A 20094-nucleotide genomic window follows, 5' to 3' on the forward strand; every position below is an offset into this window, starting at 1 on the left:
TCAGAATCAGCTTTATCCCCCCAAACATTTGCATGTACAGGAATTTGATTCTGTGAAATGGTGCTGCCACAATAAATAGATTAAACAGACAAAATATATCAACGCAGAATTTCCACAGATAAGCATACATACAGTATGTAAACATACACTGTAAGCTAAAAACTATAGACTACACTATGTATACTATGAGTTACATTATAAATGATGAATGTAGGACAATCTGGGGTATTAGTGTTGGGTACATAGTCTGTGGAGGGTACATCGTCTGTAGAGGAATAGTGTAGGGTACATAGTCTGTGGAGAAATAGTGTAGGGTACAACGCCTTGCTCTACCAACTGAGGACCAGGTGGCTTGTTGGTGAGGGCCACGGCAGGTGTAAAGGATCATGGTGGATGGTTGGTGAGGGCCACAGCAGGTGGAAAGGATCATGGTGGATGGTTGGTGAGGGCCACGGCAGGGGGAAAGGATCATGGTGGACCAGGTGGATGGTTGGTGAGGGCCACAGCAGGTGGAAAGTATCATGGTGGACCAGGTGGACGGTTGGTGAGGGCCACGGCAGGTGGAAAGGATCATGGTGGACCAGGTGGATGGTTGGTGAGGGCCACGGCAGGTGGAAAGGATCATGGTGGACCAGGTGGACGGTTGGTGAGGGCCACGGCAGGTGGAAAGGATCATGGTGGACCAGGTGGATGGTTGGTGAGGGCCACGGCAGGTGGAAAGGATCATGGTGGACCAGGTGGATGGTTGTTGAGGGCCACGGCAGGTGGAAAGTATCATGGTGGACCAGGTGGACGGTTGGTGAGGGCCACGGCAGGTGGAAAGGATCATGGTGGACCAGGTGGATGGTTGGTGAGGGCCACGGCAGGTGGAAAGGATCATGGTGGACCAGGTGGATGGTTGGTGAGGGCAACGGCAGGTGGAAAGGATCATGGTGGACCAGGTGGATGGTTGGTGAGTGCCACGGCAGGTGGAAAGGATCATGGTGGACCAGGTGGATGGTTGGTGAGGGCAACGGCAGGTGGAAAGGATCATGGTGGACCAGGTGGATGGTTGGTGAGGGCCACGGCAGGTGGAAAGGATCATGGTGGACCAGGTGCACGGTTGGTGAGGGCCACGGCAGGCGGAAAGGATCATGGTGGATGGTTGGTGAGGGCCACGGCAGGTGGAAATGATCATGGTGGACCAGGTGGACGGTTGGTGAGGGCAACGGCAGGTGGAAAGGATCATGGTGGACCAGGTGGATGGTTGGTGAGGGCCACGGCAGGTGGAAAGGATCATGGTGGACCAGGTGGATGGTTGGTGAGGGCCACGGCAGGTGGAAAGGATCATGGTGGACCAGGTGGACGGTTGGTGAGGGCCACGGCAGGGGGAAAGGATCATGGTGGTCCAGGTGGATGGTTGGTGAGGGCCACGGCAGGTGGAAAGGATCATGGTGGACCAGGTGGACGGTTGGTGAGGGCCACGGCAGGTGAAAAGGATCATGGTGGACCAGGTGGATGGTTGGTGAGGGCCACGGCAGGTGGAAAGGATCATGGTGGTCTAGGTGGATGGTTGGTGAGGGCCATGGCAGGGGGGAAAAATTGTTCAGGTAGCTTTTGGTTGTGATGGACCTGAACCGTTTGCCAAAGAGGAATCTTTGGGAGAGCGTGTGGAGGTGGTGTCTTTGGAAGAGGGGGTGGAATAGGTCAATTTTCCAGAGGGATACTTTGGATTCTGGGGTGGAAAGAATCAGCTAGGATTCCTGCACGCTTCCTTGCCCTATAGACGTGCAAACCTCTAATGGAGTTCAGGTGGGAGCCAATGACCCTCTCAGCAGATCGGACAATCCATTGCAGTGATGGAGGAGGTGAGGATGGTCTCAATGAAGGTCGTTTAGAAATTAATCATTTCACACAGTAACTCATGTTAACATGTGTTCATGGTACACACATAATTCAAAGGAGGACTGAGGACAACACAACACTAAGCATTCACCAAACATTACACTGAGGACAAAACAACACCAAGGATTCACCAAACATCACACTGAGGACAAAACAACACCAAGCATTCACCAAACAGTACACTGAGGACAAAACTTCACCAAACATTACACTGAGGACAAAACAACACCAAGCATTCACCAAACATTACACTGAGGACAACACAACACCAAGCATTCACCAAACATTACACTGAGGACAAAACAACACCAAGCATTCACCAAACAGTACACTGAGGACAAAACATCACCAAGCATTCTCTGAGGAAAACAGATTTGTTTTATAGAAATTGTCTGGTTGGGAACTACCATTGTTTATCAATTACAGAATCTCAAATTATTTACATTTGACATTGGAAGTTGTATTGAGTATAGTGAGTAATACAGTAGCCATCTGTGGAAAGAGGATTCTTGTCAGATCAAATGATATCAGCAAGCCAGAGCCATCTGTGGAAAGAGTATTCTCATCAGATCAGATGTTATCAGCAAGCCAGAGCCATCTGTGGAAAGAGTATTCTCATCAGATCAGATGTTATCAGTAAGCCAGAGCCATCTGAGGAAAGAGGATTCTCATCAGATCAGATGTTATCAGCAAGCCAGAGCCGTCTGTGGAAAGAGGAGTCTCATCAGGTCAGATGTTATCAGCAAGCCAGAGCCATCTGTGGAAAGAGGATTCTCATCAGATCAGATGTTATCTGCAAGCCAGAGCCATCTGTGGAAAGAGGAGTCTCATCAGATCAGATGTTATCAGCAAGCCAGAGCCATCTGTGGAAAGAGGAGTCTCATCAGATCAGATGTTATCAGTAAGCCAGAGCCATCTGAGGAAAGAGGATTCTCATCAGGTCAGATGTTATCAGCAAGCCAGAGCCATCTGTGGAAAGAGGATTCTCATCAGATCAGATGTTATCAGCAAGCCAGAGCCATCTGTGGAAAGAGGAGTCTCATCAGATCAGATGTTATCAGCAAGCCAGAGCCATCTGTGGAAAGAGGAGTCTCATCAGATCAGATGTTATCAGCAAGCCAGAGCTATCTGTGGAAAGAGGAGTCTGATCAGATCAGATGTTATCATCAAGCCAGAGCCATCTGTGGAAAGAGGAGTCTCATCAGATCAGATGTTATCAGCAAGCCAGAGCCATCTGTGGAAAGAGGATTCTCATCAGATCAGATGTTATCAGCAAGCCAGAGCCATCTGTAGAAAGTGGAGTCTCATCAGATCAGATGTTATCAGCAAGCCAGAGCCATCTGTGGAAAGAGGAGTCTCATCAGATCTGATTTTATCATCAAGCCAGAGCCATCTGTGGAAAGAGGATTCTCATCAGATCAGATGTTATCAGCAAGCCAGAGCCATCTGTGGAAAGAGGATTCTCATCAGATCAGATGTTATCAGCAAGCCAGAGCCATCTGTGGAAAGAGGATTCTCATCAGATCAGATGTTATCAGCAAGCCAGAGCCATCTGTGGAAAGAGGATTCTCATCAGATCAGATGTTATCAGCAAGCCAGAGCCATCTGTGGAAAGAGGATTCTCATCAGATCAGATGTTATCATCAAGCCAGAGCCATCTGTGGAGAGAGGATTCTCATCAGATCAGATGTTATCAGCAAGCCAGAGCCATCTGTGGAAAGAGGAGTCTCATCAGATCAGATGTTATCAGTAAGCCAGAGCCATCTGAGGAAAGAGGATTCTCATCAGATCAGATGTTATCAGCAAGCCAGAGCCATCTGTGGAAAGAGGAGTCTCATCAGGTCAGATGTTATCAGCAAGCCAGAGCCATCTGTGGAAAGAGGATTCTCATCAGATCAGATGTTATCAGCAAGCCAGAGCCATCTGTGGAAAGAGGAGTCTCATCAGATCAGATGTTATCAGCAAGCCAGAGCCATCTGTGGAAAGAGGAGTCTCATCAGATCAGATGTTATCAGCAAGCCAGAGCTATCTGTGGAAAGAGGAGTCTGATCAGATCAGATGTTATCATCAAGCCAGAGCCATCTGTGGAAAGAGGATTCTCATCAGATCAGATGTTATCAGCAAGCCAGAGCCATCTGTGGAAAGAGGATTCTCATCAGATCAGATGTTATCAGCAAGCCAGAGCCATCTGTGGAAAGAGGATTCTCATCAGATCAGATGTTATCAGCAAGCCAGAGCCATCTGTGGAAAGAGGATTCTCATCAGATCAGATGTTATCAGCAAGCCAGAGCCATCTGTGGAAAGAGGATTCTCATCAGATCAGATGTTATCATCAAGCCAGAGCCATCTGTGGAGAGAGGATTCTCATCAGATCAGATGTTATCAGCAAGCCAGAGCCATCTGTGGAAAGAGGAGTCTCATCAGATCAGATGTTATCAGTAAGCCAGAGCCATCTGAGGAAAGAGGATTCTCATCAGATCAGATGTTATCAGCAAGCCAGAGCCATCTGTGGAAAGAGGAGTCTCATCAGGTCAGATGTTATCAGCAAGCCAGAGCCATCTGTGGAAAGAGGATTCTCATCAGATCAGATGTTATCAGCAAGCCAGAGCCATCTGTGGAAAGAGGAGTCTCATCAGATCAGATGTTATCAGCAAGCCAGAGCCATCTGTGGAAAGAGGAGTCTCATCAGATCAGATGTTATCAGCAAGCCAGAGCTATCTGTGGAAAGAGGAGTCTGATCAGATCAGATGTTATCATCAAGCCAGAGCCATCTGTGGAAAGAGGAGTCTCATCAGATCAGATGTTATCAGCAAGCCAGAGCCATCTGTGGAAAGAGGATTCTCATCAGATCAGATGTTATCAGCAAGCCAGAGCCATCTGTAGAAAGTGGAGTCTCATCAGATCAGATGTTATCGGCAAGCCAGAGCCATCTGTGGAAAGAGGAGTCTCATCAGATCTGATTTTATCATCAAGCCAGAGCCATCTGTGGAAAGAGGATTCTCATCAGATCAGATGTTATCAGCAAGCCAGAGCCATCTGTGGAAAGAGGATTCTCATCAGATCAGATGTTATCAGCAAGCCAGAGCCATCTGTGGAAAGAGGATTCTCATCAGATCAGATGTTATCAGCAAGCCAGAGCCATCTGTGGAAAGAGGATTCTCATCAGATCAGATGTTATCAGCAAGCCAGAGCCATCTGTGGAAAGAGGATTCTCATCAGATCAGATGTTATCATCAAGCCAGAGCCATCTGTGGAGAGAGGATTCTCATCAGATCAGATGTTATCAGCAAGCCAGAGCCATCTGTGGAAAGAGGAGTCTCATCAGATCAGATGCTATCAGCAAGCCAGAGCCATCTGTGGAAAGAGGCTTCTCATCAGATAAGATGTTATCAGCAAGCCAGAGCCATCTGTGGAAGGAGGATTCTCATCAGATCAGATGTTATCAGCAAGTCAGAGCCATCTGTGGAAAGAGGAGTCTCATCAGATCAGATGTTATCAGCAAGCCAGAGCCATCTGTGGAAAGAGGATTCTCATCAGATCAGATGTTATCAGCAAGCCAGGGCCATCTGTGGAAAGAGGCTTCTCATCAGATAAGATGTTATCACGAAGCCAGAGCCATCTGTGGAAAGAGGAATCTCATCGGTTCAGATGTTATCAGCAAGCCAGAGCCATCTGTGGACAGAGGATTCTCATCAGATCAGATGTTATCAGCAAGCCAGAGCCATCTGTGGAAAGAAGATTCTCATCAGATCAGATGTTATTAGCAAGCCAGAGCCATCTGTGGAAAGAGGATTCTCATCAGATCAGATGTTATCAGCGAGCCAGAGCCATCTGTGGAAAGAGGATTTTCATCAGATCAGATGTTATCAGCAATCCAGAGCCATCTGTGGAAAGATGAGTCTCATCAGATCAGATGTTATCAGCAAGCCAGAGCCATCTGTGGAAAGAGGATTCTCATCAGATCAGATATTATCAGCAAGCCAGAGCCATCTGTGGAAAGTGGAGTCTCATCACATCAGATGTTATCAGCAAGCCAGAACCATCTGTGGAAAGTGGAGTCTCATCACATCAGATGTTATCAGCAAGCCAGAGTATTCTGTGGAAAGAGGAGTCTCATCAGATCAGATGTTATCAGCAAGCCAGAGCCATCTGTGGAAAGATGATTCTCATCAGATCAAATGTTATCAGCAAGCCAGAGCCATCTGTGGAAAGAGGATTCTCATCAGATCAGATGTTATCAGCAAGCCAGAGCCATCTGTGGAAAGAGGATTCTCATCAGATCAGATGTTATCAGCAAGCCAGAGCCATCTGTAGAAAGAGGATTCTCATCAGATCAGATGTTATCAGCAAGCCAGAGCCATCTGTGGAAAGAGGATTCTCATCAGATCAGATGTTATCAGCAAGCCAGAGCCATCTGTGGAAAGAGGATTCTCATCAGATCAGATGTTATCAGCAAGCCAGAGCCATCTGTGGAAAGAGGATTCTCATCAGATCAGATGTCAGATGTTATCAGCAAGCCAGAGCCATCTGTGGAAAGAGGCATCAGATCAGATGTTATCAGCAAGCCAGAGCCATCTGTAGAAAGAGGATTCTCATCAGATCAGATGTTATCAGCAAGCCAGAGCCATCTGTGGAAAGTGGAGTCTCATCACATAAGATGTTATCAGCAAGCCAGAGCATTCTGTGGAAAGAGGAGTCTCATCAGATCAGATGTTATCAGCAAGCCAGAGCCATCTGTGGAAAGATGATTCTCATCAGATCAAATGTTATCAGCAAGCCAGAGCCATCTGTGGAAAGAGGATTCTCATCAGATCAGATGTTATCAGCAAGCCAGAGCCATCTGTGGAAAGAGGATTCTCATCAGATCAGATGTTATCAGCAAGCCAGAGCCATCTGTAGAAAGAGGATTCGCATCAGATCAGATGTTATCAGCAAGCCAGAGCCATCTGTGGAAAGAGGATTCTCATCAGATCAGATGTTATCAGCAAGCCAGAGCCATCTGTGGAAAGAGGATTCTCAAGCCAGAGCCATCTGTGGAAAGAGGATTCTCATCAGATCAGATGTTATCAGCAAGCCAGAGCCATCTGTGGAAAGAGGATTCTCATCAGATCAGATGTTATCAGCAAGCCAGAGCCATCTGTGGAAAGAGGATTCTCATCAGATCAGATGTTATCAGCAAGCCAGAGCCATCTGTAGAAAGAGGATTCTTATCAGATCAGATGTTATCAGCAAGCCAGAGCCATCTTTGGAAAGAGGATTCTCATCAGATCAGATGTTATCAGCAAGCCAGAGCCATCTGTGGAAAGAGGATTCTCATCAGATCAGATGCTATCAGCAAGCCAGAGCCATCTGTGGAAAGATGATTCTCATCAGATCAGATGTTATCAGCAAGCCAGAGCCATCTGTAGAAAGAGGATTCTTATCAGATCAGATGTTATCAGCAAGCCAGAGCCATCTTTGGAAAGAGGATTCTCATCAGATCAGATGTTATCAGCAAGCCAGAGCCATCTGTGGAAAGAGGATTCTCATCAGATCAGATGTTATCAGCAAGCCAGAGCCATCTGTAGAAAGAGGATTCTCATCAGATCAGATGTTATCAGCAAGCCAGAGCCATCTGTGGAAAGTGGAGTCTCATCACATCAGATGTTATCAGCAAGCCAGAGCATTCTGTGGAAAGAGGAGTCTCATCAGATCAGATGTTACCAGCAAGCCAGAGCCATCTGTGGAAAGATGATTCTCATCAGATCAAATGTTATCAGCAAGCCAGAGCCATCTGTGGAAAGAGGATTCTCATCAGATCAGATGTTATCAGCAAGCCAGAGCCATCTGTGGAAAGAGGATTCTCATCAGATCAGATGTTATCAGCAAGCCAGAGCCATCTGTAGAAAGAGGATTCGCATCAGATCAGATGTTATCAGCAAGCCAGAGCCATCTGTGGAAAGAGGATTCTCATCAGATCAGATGTTATCAGCAAGCCAGAGCCATCTGTGGAAAGAGGATTCTCATCAGATCAGATGTTATCAGCAAGCCAGAGCCATCTGTGGAAAGAGGATTCTCATCAGATCAGATGTTATCAGCAAGCCAGAGCCATCTGTGGAAAGAGGATTCTCATCAGATCAGATGTTATCAGCAAGCCAGAGCCATCTGTAGAAAGAGGATTCTTATCAGATCAGATGTTATCAGCAAGCCAGAGCCATCTTTGGAAAGAGGATTCTCATCAGATCAGATGTTATCAGCAAGCCAGAGCCATCTGTGGAAAGTGGAGTCTCATCACATCAGATGTTATCAGCAAGCCAGAGCCATCTGTAGAAAGAGGATTCTTATCAGATCAGATGTTATCAGCAAGCCAGAGCCATCTTTGGAAAGAGGATTCTCATCAGATCAGATGTTATCAGCAAGCCAGAGCCATCTGTGGAAAGAGGATTCTCATCAGATCAGATGTTATCAGCAAGCCAGAGCCATCTGTAGAAAGAGGATTCTCATCAGATCAGATGTTATCAGCAAGCCAGAGCCATCTGTGGAAAGTGGAGTCTCATCACATCAGATGTTATCAGCAAGCCAGAGCATTCTGTGGAAAGAGGAGTCTCATCAGATCAGATGTTATCAGCAAGCCAGAGCCATCTGTGGAAAGATGATTCTCATCAGATCAAATGTTATCAGCAAGCCAGAGCCATCTGTGGAAAGAGGATTCTCATCAGATCAGATGTTATCAGCAAGCCAGAGCCATCTGTGGAAAGAGGATTCTCATCAGATCAGATGTTATCAGCAAGCCAGAGCCATCTGTAGAAAGAGGATTCGCATCAGATCAGATGTTATCAGCAAGCCAGAGCCATCTGTGGAAAGAGGATTCTCATCAGATCAGATGTTATCAGCAAGCCAGAGCCATCTGTGGAAAGAGGATTCTCATCAGATCAGATGTTATCAGCAAGCCAGAGCCATCTGTGGAAAGAGGATTCTCATCAGATCAGATGTTATCAGCAAGCCAGAGCCATCTGTGGAAAGAGGATTCTCATCAGATCAGATGTTATCAGCAAGCCAGAGCCATCTGTAGAAAGAGGATTCTTATCAGATCAGATGTTATCAGCAAGCCAGAGCCATCTTTGGAAAGAGGATTCTCATCAGATCAGATGTTATCAGCAAGCCAGAGCCATCTGTGGAAAGAGGATTCTCATCAGATCAGATGCTATCAGCAAGCCAGAGCCATCTGTGGAAAGAGGATTCTCATCAGATCAGATGTTATCAGCAAGCCAGAGCCATCTGTGGAAAGAGGATTCTCATCAGATCAGATGTTATCAGCAAGCCAGAGCCATCTGTGGAAAGAGGACTCTCATCAGATCAGATGTTATCAGGAAGCCAGAGCCATCTGTGGAAAGAGGATTCTCATCAGATCAGATGTTATCAGCAAGCCAGAGCCATCTGTGGAAAGAGGACTCTCATCAGATCAGATGTTATCAGGAAGCCAGAGCCATCTGTGGAAAGAGGAGTCTCATCAGATCAGATGTTATCATCAAGCCAGAGCCATCTGTGGAAAGAGGAGTCTCATCAGATCAGATGTTATCAGCAAGCCAGAGCCATCTGTGGAAAGAGGATTCTCATCAGATCAGATGTTATCAGCAAGCCAGAGCCATCTGTGGAAAGAGGACTCTCATCAGATCAGATGTTATCAGGAAGCCAGAGCCATCTGTGGAAAGAGGAGTCTCATCAGATCAGATGTTATCATCAAGCCAGAGCCATCTGTGGAAAGAGGATTCTCATCAGATCAGATGTTATCAGCAAGCCAGAGCCATCTGTGGAAAGAGGAGTCTCATCAGATCAGATGTTATCATCAAGCCAGAGCCATCTGTGGAAAGAGGATTCTCATCAGATCAGATGTTATCAGCAAGCCAGAGCCATCTGTGGAAAGAGGATTCTCATCAGATCAGATGTTATCAGCAAGCCAGAGCCATCTGTGGAAAGAGGACTCTCATCAGATCAGATGTTATCAGGAAGCCAGAGCCATCTGTGGAAAGAGGAGTCTCATCAGATCAGATGTTATCATCAAGCCAGAGCCATCTGTGGAAAGAGGAGTCTCATCAGATCAGATGTTATCAGCAAGCCAGAGCCATCATTGGAAAGAGGAGTCTCATTAGCTCAGATGTTATCAGCAAGCCAGAGCCATCTGTGGAAAGAGGATTCTCATCAGATCAGATGTTATCAGCAAGCGAGAGCCATCTGTGGAAAGAGGATTCTCATCAGATCAGATGTTATCAGCAAGCCAGAGCCATCTGTGGAAAGAGGATTCTCATCAGATCAGATGTTATCAGCAAGCCAGAGCCATCTGTGGAAATAGGATTTTCATCAGATCAGATGTTATCTGCAAGCCAGAGCCATCTGTGGAAAGAGGATTCTCATCAGATCAGATGTTATCAGCAAGCCAGAGCCATCTGTGGAAAGAGGAGTCTCATCAGATCAGATGTTATCAGCAAGCCAGAGCCATCTGTGGAAAGAAGATTCTCATCAGATCAGATGTTATCAGCAAGCCAGAGCCATCTGTGGAAAGAGGAGTCTCATCAGATGAGATGTTATCAGCAAGCCAGAGCCATCTGTGGAAAGTGGAGTCTCATCACATCAGATGTTATCAGCAAGCCAGAGCCATCTGTGGGAAGTGGAGTCTCATCAGATCAGATGTTATCAGCAAGCCAGAGCCATCTGTGGAAAGAGGAGTCTCATCAGATCTGATTTTATCATCAAGCCAGAGCCATCTGTGGAAAGAGGATTCTCATCAGATCAGATGTTATCAGCAAGCCAGAGCCATCTGTGGAAAGAGGATTCTCATCAGATCAGATGTTATCAGCAAGCCAGAGCCATCTGTGTAAAGAGGATTCTCATCAGATCAGATGTTATCAGCAAGCCAGAGCCATCTGTGGAAAGAGGATTCTCATCAGATCAGATGTTATCAGCAATTCAGAGCCATCTGTGGAAAGAGGATTCTCATCAGATCAGATGTTATCATCAAGCCAGAGCCATCTGTGGAGAGAGGATTCTCATCAGATCAGATGTTATCAACAAGCCAGAGCCATCTGTGGAAAGAGGAGTCTCATAAGATCAGATGTTATCAGCAAGCCAGAGCCATCTGTGGAAAGAGGCTTCTCATCAGATAAGATGTTATCAGCAAGCCAGAGCCATCTGTGGAAGGAGGATTCTCATCAGATCAGATGTTATCAGCAAGCCAGAGCCATCTGTGGAAAGAGGAGTCTCATCAGATCAGATGTTATCAGCAAGCCAGAGCCATCTGTGGAAAGAGGATTCTCATCAGATCAGATGTTATCAGCAAGCCAGGGCCATCTGTGGAAAGAGGCTTCTCATCAGATAAGATGTTATCAGCAAGCCAGAGCCATCTGTGGAAAGAGGAATCTCATCAGTTCAGATGTTATCAGCAAGCCAGAGCCATCTGTGGACAGAGGATTCTTATCAGATCAGATGTTATCAGCAAGCCAGAGCCATCTGTGGAAAGAAAATTCTCATCAGATCAGATGTTATCAGCAAGCCAGAGCCATCTGTGGAAGGAGGATTCTCATCAGATCAGATGTTATCAGCAAGCCAGAGCCATCTGTGGAAAGAGGATTTTCATCAGATCAGATGTTATCAGCAAGCCAGAGCCATCTGTGGAAAGAGGAGTCTCATCAGATCAGATGTTATCAGCAAGCCAGAGCCATCTGTGGAAAGAGGATTCTCATCAGATCAGATGTTATCAGCAAGCCAGGGCCATCTGTGGAAAGAGGATTCTCATCAGATCAGATGTTATCAGCAAGCCAGGGCCATCTATGGAAAGAGGATTCTCATCAGATCAGATGTTATCAGCAAGCCAGGGCCATCTGTGGAAAGAGGATTCTCATCAGATCAGATGTTATCAGCAAGCCAGAGCCATCTGTGGAAAGTGGATTCTCATCAGATCAGATGTATTCAGCAAGCCAGAGCCATCTGTGGAAAGAGGAGTCTCATCAGATCAGATGTTATCAGCAAGCCAGAGTCATTTTGCGGGCTCCTAACCAACTGCTATTTTGTTAGTTTTTTCACATTGTTTGTAAGTAATTTTGTTGATAATGTCACTGCTACCGTCTCTTGTGACCGAAAGAGCTTCTGGAAATCAGAACAGTGCTTACTCACCTCGAATTGGACAAAGGATTTTTCTGTAATGAGTCTGACGTGAAGGATATACTGCTTTGTCAAAGTGAGGCCCAAATCCCCGTCATCAGCGTGAAGAAAAGACATAGGAAAAGCGAAGAAGGGCGGGTTGCCTTTACCTACTCGCCGTCGAGTAGGTAAATCACCACTACCCTCCGTATTATTGGCCAACGTGCAATCATTGGGAAACAAACTGGATGATCTACGATTAAGACTATCCTACCAATGGGACATTAAAAACTGTAATATCTTATGTTTCATTGAGACATGGCTGAATGACGACAAGGATAATATAGCGCTGGCTGGCTTCTCCGTGAATCGGTACGACAGAGCAGCTGCACCTGATAAGACGAGGTGCGGGGGTTTATTTATACTTGTCAATAACTGCTGATGCGCAATGTCTAATATTAAAGACGTCTTGAGGTATTGCTCACCTGAGGTAGAAAACCTCATGATAAGCTGTAGACCACACTATCTAACAAGAGAGTTCTCATCTATATTATTCATAGCTGTCTATTTACCACCACAAACTGATGCTGGCACCAAGACTGCACTCAACGAGCTGTATAAGGCCATAAGCAAAGAAGAAAATGCTCATCCAGCAGCGGCACTCCTAGTGGCCGGGGACTTTAATGCAGGGAAACTTCAATCCGTTTTACTTCATTTCTACCAGCATGTCACTTTTTTTTTTGCTTTATTTAACCAGGTTTGCTTTAGTTAACCAGTTGAGAACAAGTTCTCATTTACATCTGCGACCTGGCCAAGATAAAGCCAAGCAGTGCGACAAAAACAACAACCCAGCATTACACATGAGATAAACTAACGTACAGTCAATAACACAATAGAAAAATCTATGTACAGTGTGTGCAAATGTAGTAAGGTTAGGGAGGTAAGGCAATAAATAGGCCATAGTGGCAAAATAATTACAATTTAGCATTTACACTGGAGTGAAAGATTTGCAGATGATGATGTGCAAGTAGAGATACAAGGGTGCAAAAGAGCCAAAAATAAATAACAATATGAGGTAGTTGGATGTGCTATAACAGATGGGCTATGTACAGGTACAGCTGCTCTGACAGCTGATGCTTAAAGTTAGTGAGGGAGACATAAGTCTCCAGCTTCAGTGATTTTTGCAATTCTTTCCAGTCATTGGCAGCAGAGAACTGGAAGGAAAGGCGGCCAGATGAGGTGTATGCTTTGGGGATGACCAGTGAATTATACCTGCTGGAGAATGTGCTATAGGTGGGTGTTGCTTTGGTGACCAGTGAGCTGAGATAAGGCGAGGCTTTACCTAGGAAAGACTTATAGATGACGAATTATAAGAAATCCCGCTATGCCCTCAGACGAACCATCAAACAGGCAAAGCATCAATACAGGACTAAGATTGAATCCTACAACACCGGCTCTGACGCCAGTCGGATGAGGCAGGGCTTGAAAACTATTATGGACAACATTCACAGGTCAACATTCACAAAGCTACCGCATGGCGGATGGTGCCGGAGCGCCAAGTCTGGGACCGAAGGGCTCCTTGGCAGCTTCTAACCCCAAAGCCATAAGACTGCTGGACAATTAATAAAATGGTCACCGGACAATTTACGTACATTGACACCCCCCTCCATTTGTTTTGTACACTGCTGCTACTTGCTGTTTATTAGCTATGCATAGTCACTTTCCCCCTACCTACATGTACAAATTACCTCAACTAACCTGCACCCCCGCACACTGAATCTGTACCGGTACCCCTGTATATAGCCTCATTATTGTTATTTTATTGTTACATTTTATTTATTTGTTATTTGTTTTGTTTTTTACTTTAGTTTATTTAGTAAGTATTTTCTTAACTATTCTGGAACTGCACTGTTGGTTAAGGGTTTGTAAGTGAAAATTTCATGGTAAGGTCTACACTTGTTGTATTCGGCGCACGTGACAAATAAAGTTTGACTTGACAGATTACCAGGACGTGTATTCAATGCATGTGCTTAATCCATTCCTTACTTTGATTTACTTGTTTTTGGGGTATATGTTGTAAAACTTTTAGATAAAACTTGTCAGATTTTACTGCACTGTCGCTAGAAGCACAAGCATTTCGCTACACCCGCAATAATATCTGCTAAACACGTGGATGTGACTAATACATTTGATTTGATGAGCTCCACATAGAGTTTTCTTACATGTAAAACTGCACATTTGATTTTCACATGAAAACTTGCAATTCCACATGTGATTATAAGATTTCTACAAGAAAGATTTCCACATGTGAAACTGCAAATCATCTGCAATGTGAGGTGAAACGTGGTTTTCTTCTCACATGTGAGAAGGCGGTATAAAGTGAATACATAAAATCTAATTTTATTGGTCACATGCACGTTTAGCAGAAGTTATTGCTGGTGTAGCGAAATGCTTGTGTTCCTAGCTCCAACAGTGCAGTAGTATCTAACTAAATGCTTGTGTTCCTTGCTCCAACAGTGCAGTAGTATCTAACTAAATGCTTGTGTTCCTTGCTCCAACAGTGCAGTAGTATCTAACTAAATGCTTGTGTTCCTAGCTCCAACAGTGCAGTAGTATCTAACTAAATGCTTGTGTTCCTTGCTCCAACAGTGCAGTAGTATCTAACTAAATGCTTGTGTTCCTTGCTCCAACAGTGCAGTAGTATCTAACTAAATGCTTGTGTTCCTAGCTCCAACAGTGCAGTAGTATCTAACTAAATGCTTGTGTTCCTAGCTCCAACAGTGTAGTAGTATCTAACTAAATGCTTGTGTTCCTAGCTCCAACAGTGTAGTAGTATCTAACTAAATGCTTGTGTTCCTAGCTCCAACAGTGCAGTAGTATCTAACGAAATGCTTGTGTTCCTTGCTCCAACAGTGCAGTAGTATCTAACTAAATGCGTGTGTTCCTTGCTCCAACAGTGCAGTAGTATCTAACTAAATGATTGTGTTCCTAGCTCCAACAGTGCAGTAGAATCTAACAATTCACAACAAAACACACATCTAAAAGTAAAATAATGGAATTAAGAAATATAAGTATTAGGACGAGAATGTCGGAGTCGCATTGACTAAAATACAGTAGAATAGAATACAGTATATACAGTTGAAGTCGAAGGTTTACATACACCTTAGCCAAATACATTTAAACTCAGTTTTTCACAATTCCTGACATTTAATCCTAGTAAAAATTCCCTGTCTTAGGTCAGCTAGGATAACCACTTTATTTTAAATGTGAAATGTCATAGAGAGAATTATTTATTTCAGCTTTTATTTCTTTCACGCCACTCTGATATCCAATAGTTCCTGCCGGCTGTATGTAATAAAAACATTTCTGGGCTAACAATGTAAGAAATACCACATAAAAAAACAAATACGGCGAAGTTTCCTAAGAGCAAGAAGTGAGGCAGCCCTCTCCGTTCGTGCCATTTTCGCTTAAACTTACATATTCAATCTCTCCCTATCCCAGTCTGCTGTCCCCACATGTTTCAAGATGTCAACCATTGTTACTGTACCCAAGAAATGTGATAATGCTGTTCATCGACTACAGCTCGGCATTCAACACCATAGTACCCTCCAAGCTCGTCATCAAGCTCCAGACCCTGGGTCTCGACCCCGCCCTGTGCAACTGGGTACTGGACTTCCTGACGGGCCGCCCCCAGGTGGTGAGGGTAGGCAACAACATCTCCTCCCCGCTGATCCTCAACACTGGGGCCCCACAAGGGTGCGTTCTGAGCCCTCTCCTGTACTCCCTGTTCACCCACGACTGCGTGGCCACGCACGCCTCCAACTCAATCATCAAGTTTGCGGACGACACAACAGTGGTAGGCTTGATTACCAACAACGACGAGACGGCCTACAGGGAGGAGGTGAGGGCCCTCGGAGTGTGGTGTCAGGAAAATAACCTCACACTCAACGTCAACAAAACTAAGGAGATGATTGTGGACTTCAGGAAACAGCAGAGGGAACACCCCCCTATCCACATCGATGGAACAGTAGTGGAGAGGGTAGCAAGTTTTAAGTTCCTCGGCATACACATCACAGACAAACTGAATTGGTCCACTCACACAGACAGCATCGTGAAGAAGGCGCAGCAGCGCCTCTTCAACCTCAGGAGGCTGAAGAAATTTGGCTTGTCACCAAAAGCACTCATAAACTTCTACAGATGCACAATCGAGAGCATCCTGGCGGGCTGTATCACCGCCTGGTATGGCAACTGCACCGCCCTCAACCGTAAGGCTCTCCAGAGGGTAGTGAGGTCTGCACAACGCATCACCGGGGGCAAACTACCTGCCCTCCAGGACACCTACACCACCCGATGTCACAGGAAGGCCATAAAGATCATCAAGGACATCAACCACCCGAGCCACTGCCTGTTCACCCCGCTATCATCCAGAAGGCGAGGTCAGTACAGGTGCATCAAAGCTGGGACCGAGAGACTGAAAAACAGCTTCTATCTCAAGGCCATCAGACTGTTAAACAGCCACCACTAACACTGAGTGGCTGCTGCCAACACACTGACACTGACTCAACTCCAGCCACTTTAATAATGGGAATTGATGGGAAATGATGTAAATATATCACTAGCCACTACCTTATATAATGTTACTTACCCTACATTATTCATCTCATATGCATACGTATATACTGTACTCTATATCATCGACTGTATCCTTATGTAATACATGTATCACTAGCCACTTTAAACTATGCCACTTTGTTGACATACTCATCTCATTTGTACATACTGTACTCGATACCATCTACTGTATCTTGCCTATGCTGCTCTGTACCATCACTCATTCATATATCCTTATGTACATATTATTTATCCCCTTACACTGTGTACAAGACAGTAGTTTTGGAATTGTTAGTTAGATTACTTGTTATTACTGCATTGTCGGAACTAGAAGCACAAGCATTTCGCTACACTCGCATTAACATCTGTTAACCATGTGTATGTGACAAATACAATTTGATTTGATGATTTGATTTGATTTGAAGAAAGCAAAGGTAACTGAACTTAATGACTGTTGCCCCATAGCACTCACTTATGTCATCATGAAGTGCTTAGAGAGACTAGTCAAGGATCATATCACCTCTACCTTACCTGTCATCCTAGACTCACTTGCATACCGCCCCAATAGATTCACAGACAATGCAATCGCCATCACACTGCCCTTTCCCTTCTAGACAAGAGGAATACATATGTAAGAATGCTGTACATTGAATATAGCTCAGCATTCAACACCATAGTACCCTCCTAGCTTATCATTAAGCTCGAGGCTCTGGGACACCACCCTGTGCAACTGGATCCTAGACTTCCTTACCGACGCCCCCATTTTGCTGAAACCAGGGGCCCCACAACAGGTGCGTGCTCAGCTGTACTCCCTGTTCACCCATAACTGCATGGCCAAGCACGCCTCCAACTCAATCATCAAGTTTGCAGATGACACAACAGTAGAAGGCTTGATTACCAACAATGACGAGACAGATTACAGGGAGGAGGTGAGGGCTCTGGGAGTGTGGTGCCAGGTAAATAACCTCTCGCTCAACATCAACAAAACTAAGAAGATGATTGTGGACTTCAGGAAACAGCAGAGGGAGCACCACCCTATCCACATTGTCGGGACTGCAGTGGAGAAGGTGGAAAGCTTCAAGTTCCTCGGCGTACACATCAATGACAAACTGAAATGGTCCTCTCAGACAGTGTGGTGAAGAAGGCGCAACAGCATATGTATGTGACAAATAAAATTAGATTTCATTTGAGCACGGATACTGACCAAGAATAGGAAGCCACTCCTCAGTAAAAGGCACATGACAGCCAGCTTGGAGTTTGCCAAAAGGCACCTAAAGACAAGAACAAGATTCTCTGATCTGATGAAACCATTATTGAACTCTTTGGCCTGAATGCCAAGTGTCCCATCTGGAGGAAACCTGGAACCTACAGTGAAGCATGGTGGTGGCAGCATCATGCTGTGGGGATGTTTTTCTGCGGGAAGAACTAGGAGACTAATCAAGATCAATGGAAAGAAGAACAGAGAAAAGTACAGAGATCCTTGATGAAAACCTGCTCCAGAGGGAGCATGACCTCAGACTGAGGCAAAGGTTCCCCTTCCAACAGGACAACGACCCTAAGCACACAGCCAAGACAACACAGGAGTGGCTTCTGGAATAGTTTCTGAATGTCCTTGAGTGGCACAGCCAGAGCCCAGATTTGAACCCGATCGGACATCTCTGGAGAGACCTGAAAATAGCAGTGCAGCAACGCTCCCCATCCAACCTGACAGAGCTTGAGAGGAACAAATGGGAGAAACTCCCCAAATAAAAGAAGACTAGACTAATCACTGCCAAAAGTGCTTCAACAAAGTACTGAGTAAAGTGTCTGAATACTTATGTAAATTTGATTGGTGAACAACCTCCAGTGTGGCAAACAGCACAAGACCCCTTATCCCAGTCTTTCTCAAACTCAAAGCAGTAAGCTCTCAACAAAGATGTCAAAGTCTGATGAAATCTCTCCAGAGCACCTTGAGACTGGGTGGTAGGCACTAGAAGGGCAACACCCAACTGCTGTAACAGGAAGAACTTTAACATGACATTTGAAACTGATTGCCTGTGGAAGTCCAAACGCTGAAAAACATTTTCACCCTAAACAGTACTGGGAGCTGTGATTTCCCTCAGTAGAATGGCCTCAGGGAAGCTACATGATGGTTAGGAAAAATTGGTTCCCACACTTTTTGCTTTGGGCAAAGAACCAACAATCCACCAGAACCCTGCTGAAAGGTTAATCAAAACCAGGAATTGACTGCAAATGTGCAACCGGAACAGCTTGGTTCGGTTTACTGGTCCTCTGGCAAATGTGACAGAATGTACAGTAAGCCACAACATCCTGTTTCAGGCCAGAAGAAGTTACACAAGATACGGCCATACGTCTTGTTGACCCCAAGATGGCCTGTCATTCTATAGCAGGTCTGGGACAGGTAGCACATCCGGTGAATAGGTCAGGATTCCATAGCCGCAAGCAGAACAGTTGAAACTGGAGCAGCAGCAAGGCCAGGTGGACTGGGGACAGCAAGGAGTCATCAGGTCAGATAGTCCTAGGGCTCAGGTCCTCCTCTCCTACTCTCACCTCCCTTCCTTTCCACTCCCTTCCTCTCCCCTCCTACTCTCCCTTCCCTTCCTCTCCTCCTCTCATCTCCCTTCTTCTCCCATCCCTTTCTCTCACCTTCCTTCCTCTCCCCTCCCTTCCTCTCACCTCCCTTCTTCTCACCTCCCTTCCTCTCCCCTCCTACTCTCCCCTCCTCCTCTCCCCTCCCTTCCTCTCCCCTTCTACTCTCCCCTCCCTTCCTCTCCCCTCCTACTCTCCTCTCTTGGACCGAACACCAGGCATAGGAAAGGTTCTAAAAGGAACCTTTCTGGATGATTAGGAGGAATTCCAAGCATCCAATGATTCCAATCCCAGATAATTGAGAGGATTCTAGAACAGTCTCTCTGTGTTTAACATTCCAACATAACTGGAAACGGTTCAAATAGGGGATTCCATTCCTACGCTTCCATTCCTGCATAGCTATAGTAAATGTGTGTTTAAGCCAGTTGAATATAACAGCTATAAAAATGAGTGGTCTGCGTATGATTGGTTTGGCTATTAAATCACACTTGGTAGTAGCCCGCATAAAATACACAGAACAAATGTGTTATATGACTTTTTCTACTGTATTGTGTTCAAGATAAAGCTTTTGAAAACGTGTAATACTGGAGTTTCTTTACTATCATCTCAGTTCTGTCCTCATACTGGCCAAGATAATGATGCTTTTAACACCGGGAGTATCCAAGATAATTATGCTTTTAACACCAGGAGTATCCAAGATAATGATGCTTTTAACACCGGGAGTATCCAAGATAAATATGCTTTTAACACCAGGAGTATCCAAGATAATGATGCTTTTAACACCAGGAGTATCCAAGATAATGATGCTTTTAACACCAGGAGTATCCAAGATAATGATGCTTTTAACACCAGGAGTATCCAAGATAATGATGCTTTTAACACCAGGAGTATCCAAGA

General features: G+C 45.2%; 1 protein-coding gene across 1 annotated transcript; it reads right to left on the minus strand.

Annotated features, from left to right (window-relative positions):
• Nucleotides 1-329: 329 nt before the first annotated feature.
• LOC139369529 (uncharacterized) lies at nucleotides 330-17371 on the minus strand. The gene is made up of 2 exons (XM_071108771.1): nucleotides 17289-17371; nucleotides 330-1662 (listed from the first exon to the last, which is right to left on the minus strand). Exons 1-2 carry the CDS (start codon nucleotides 17369-17371, stop codon nucleotides 330-332), a joined length of 1416 nt encoding a protein of 471 aa, XP_070964872.1.
• Nucleotides 17372-20094: the final 2723 nt, after the last annotated feature.

This window comes from Oncorhynchus clarkii, chromosome 17, assembly GCF_045791955.1.
Source record: "Oncorhynchus clarkii lewisi isolate Uvic-CL-2024 chromosome 17, UVic_Ocla_1.0, whole genome shotgun sequence".
Lineage (NCBI taxonomy): Eukaryota > Metazoa > Chordata > Actinopteri > Salmoniformes > Salmonidae > Oncorhynchus > Oncorhynchus clarkii.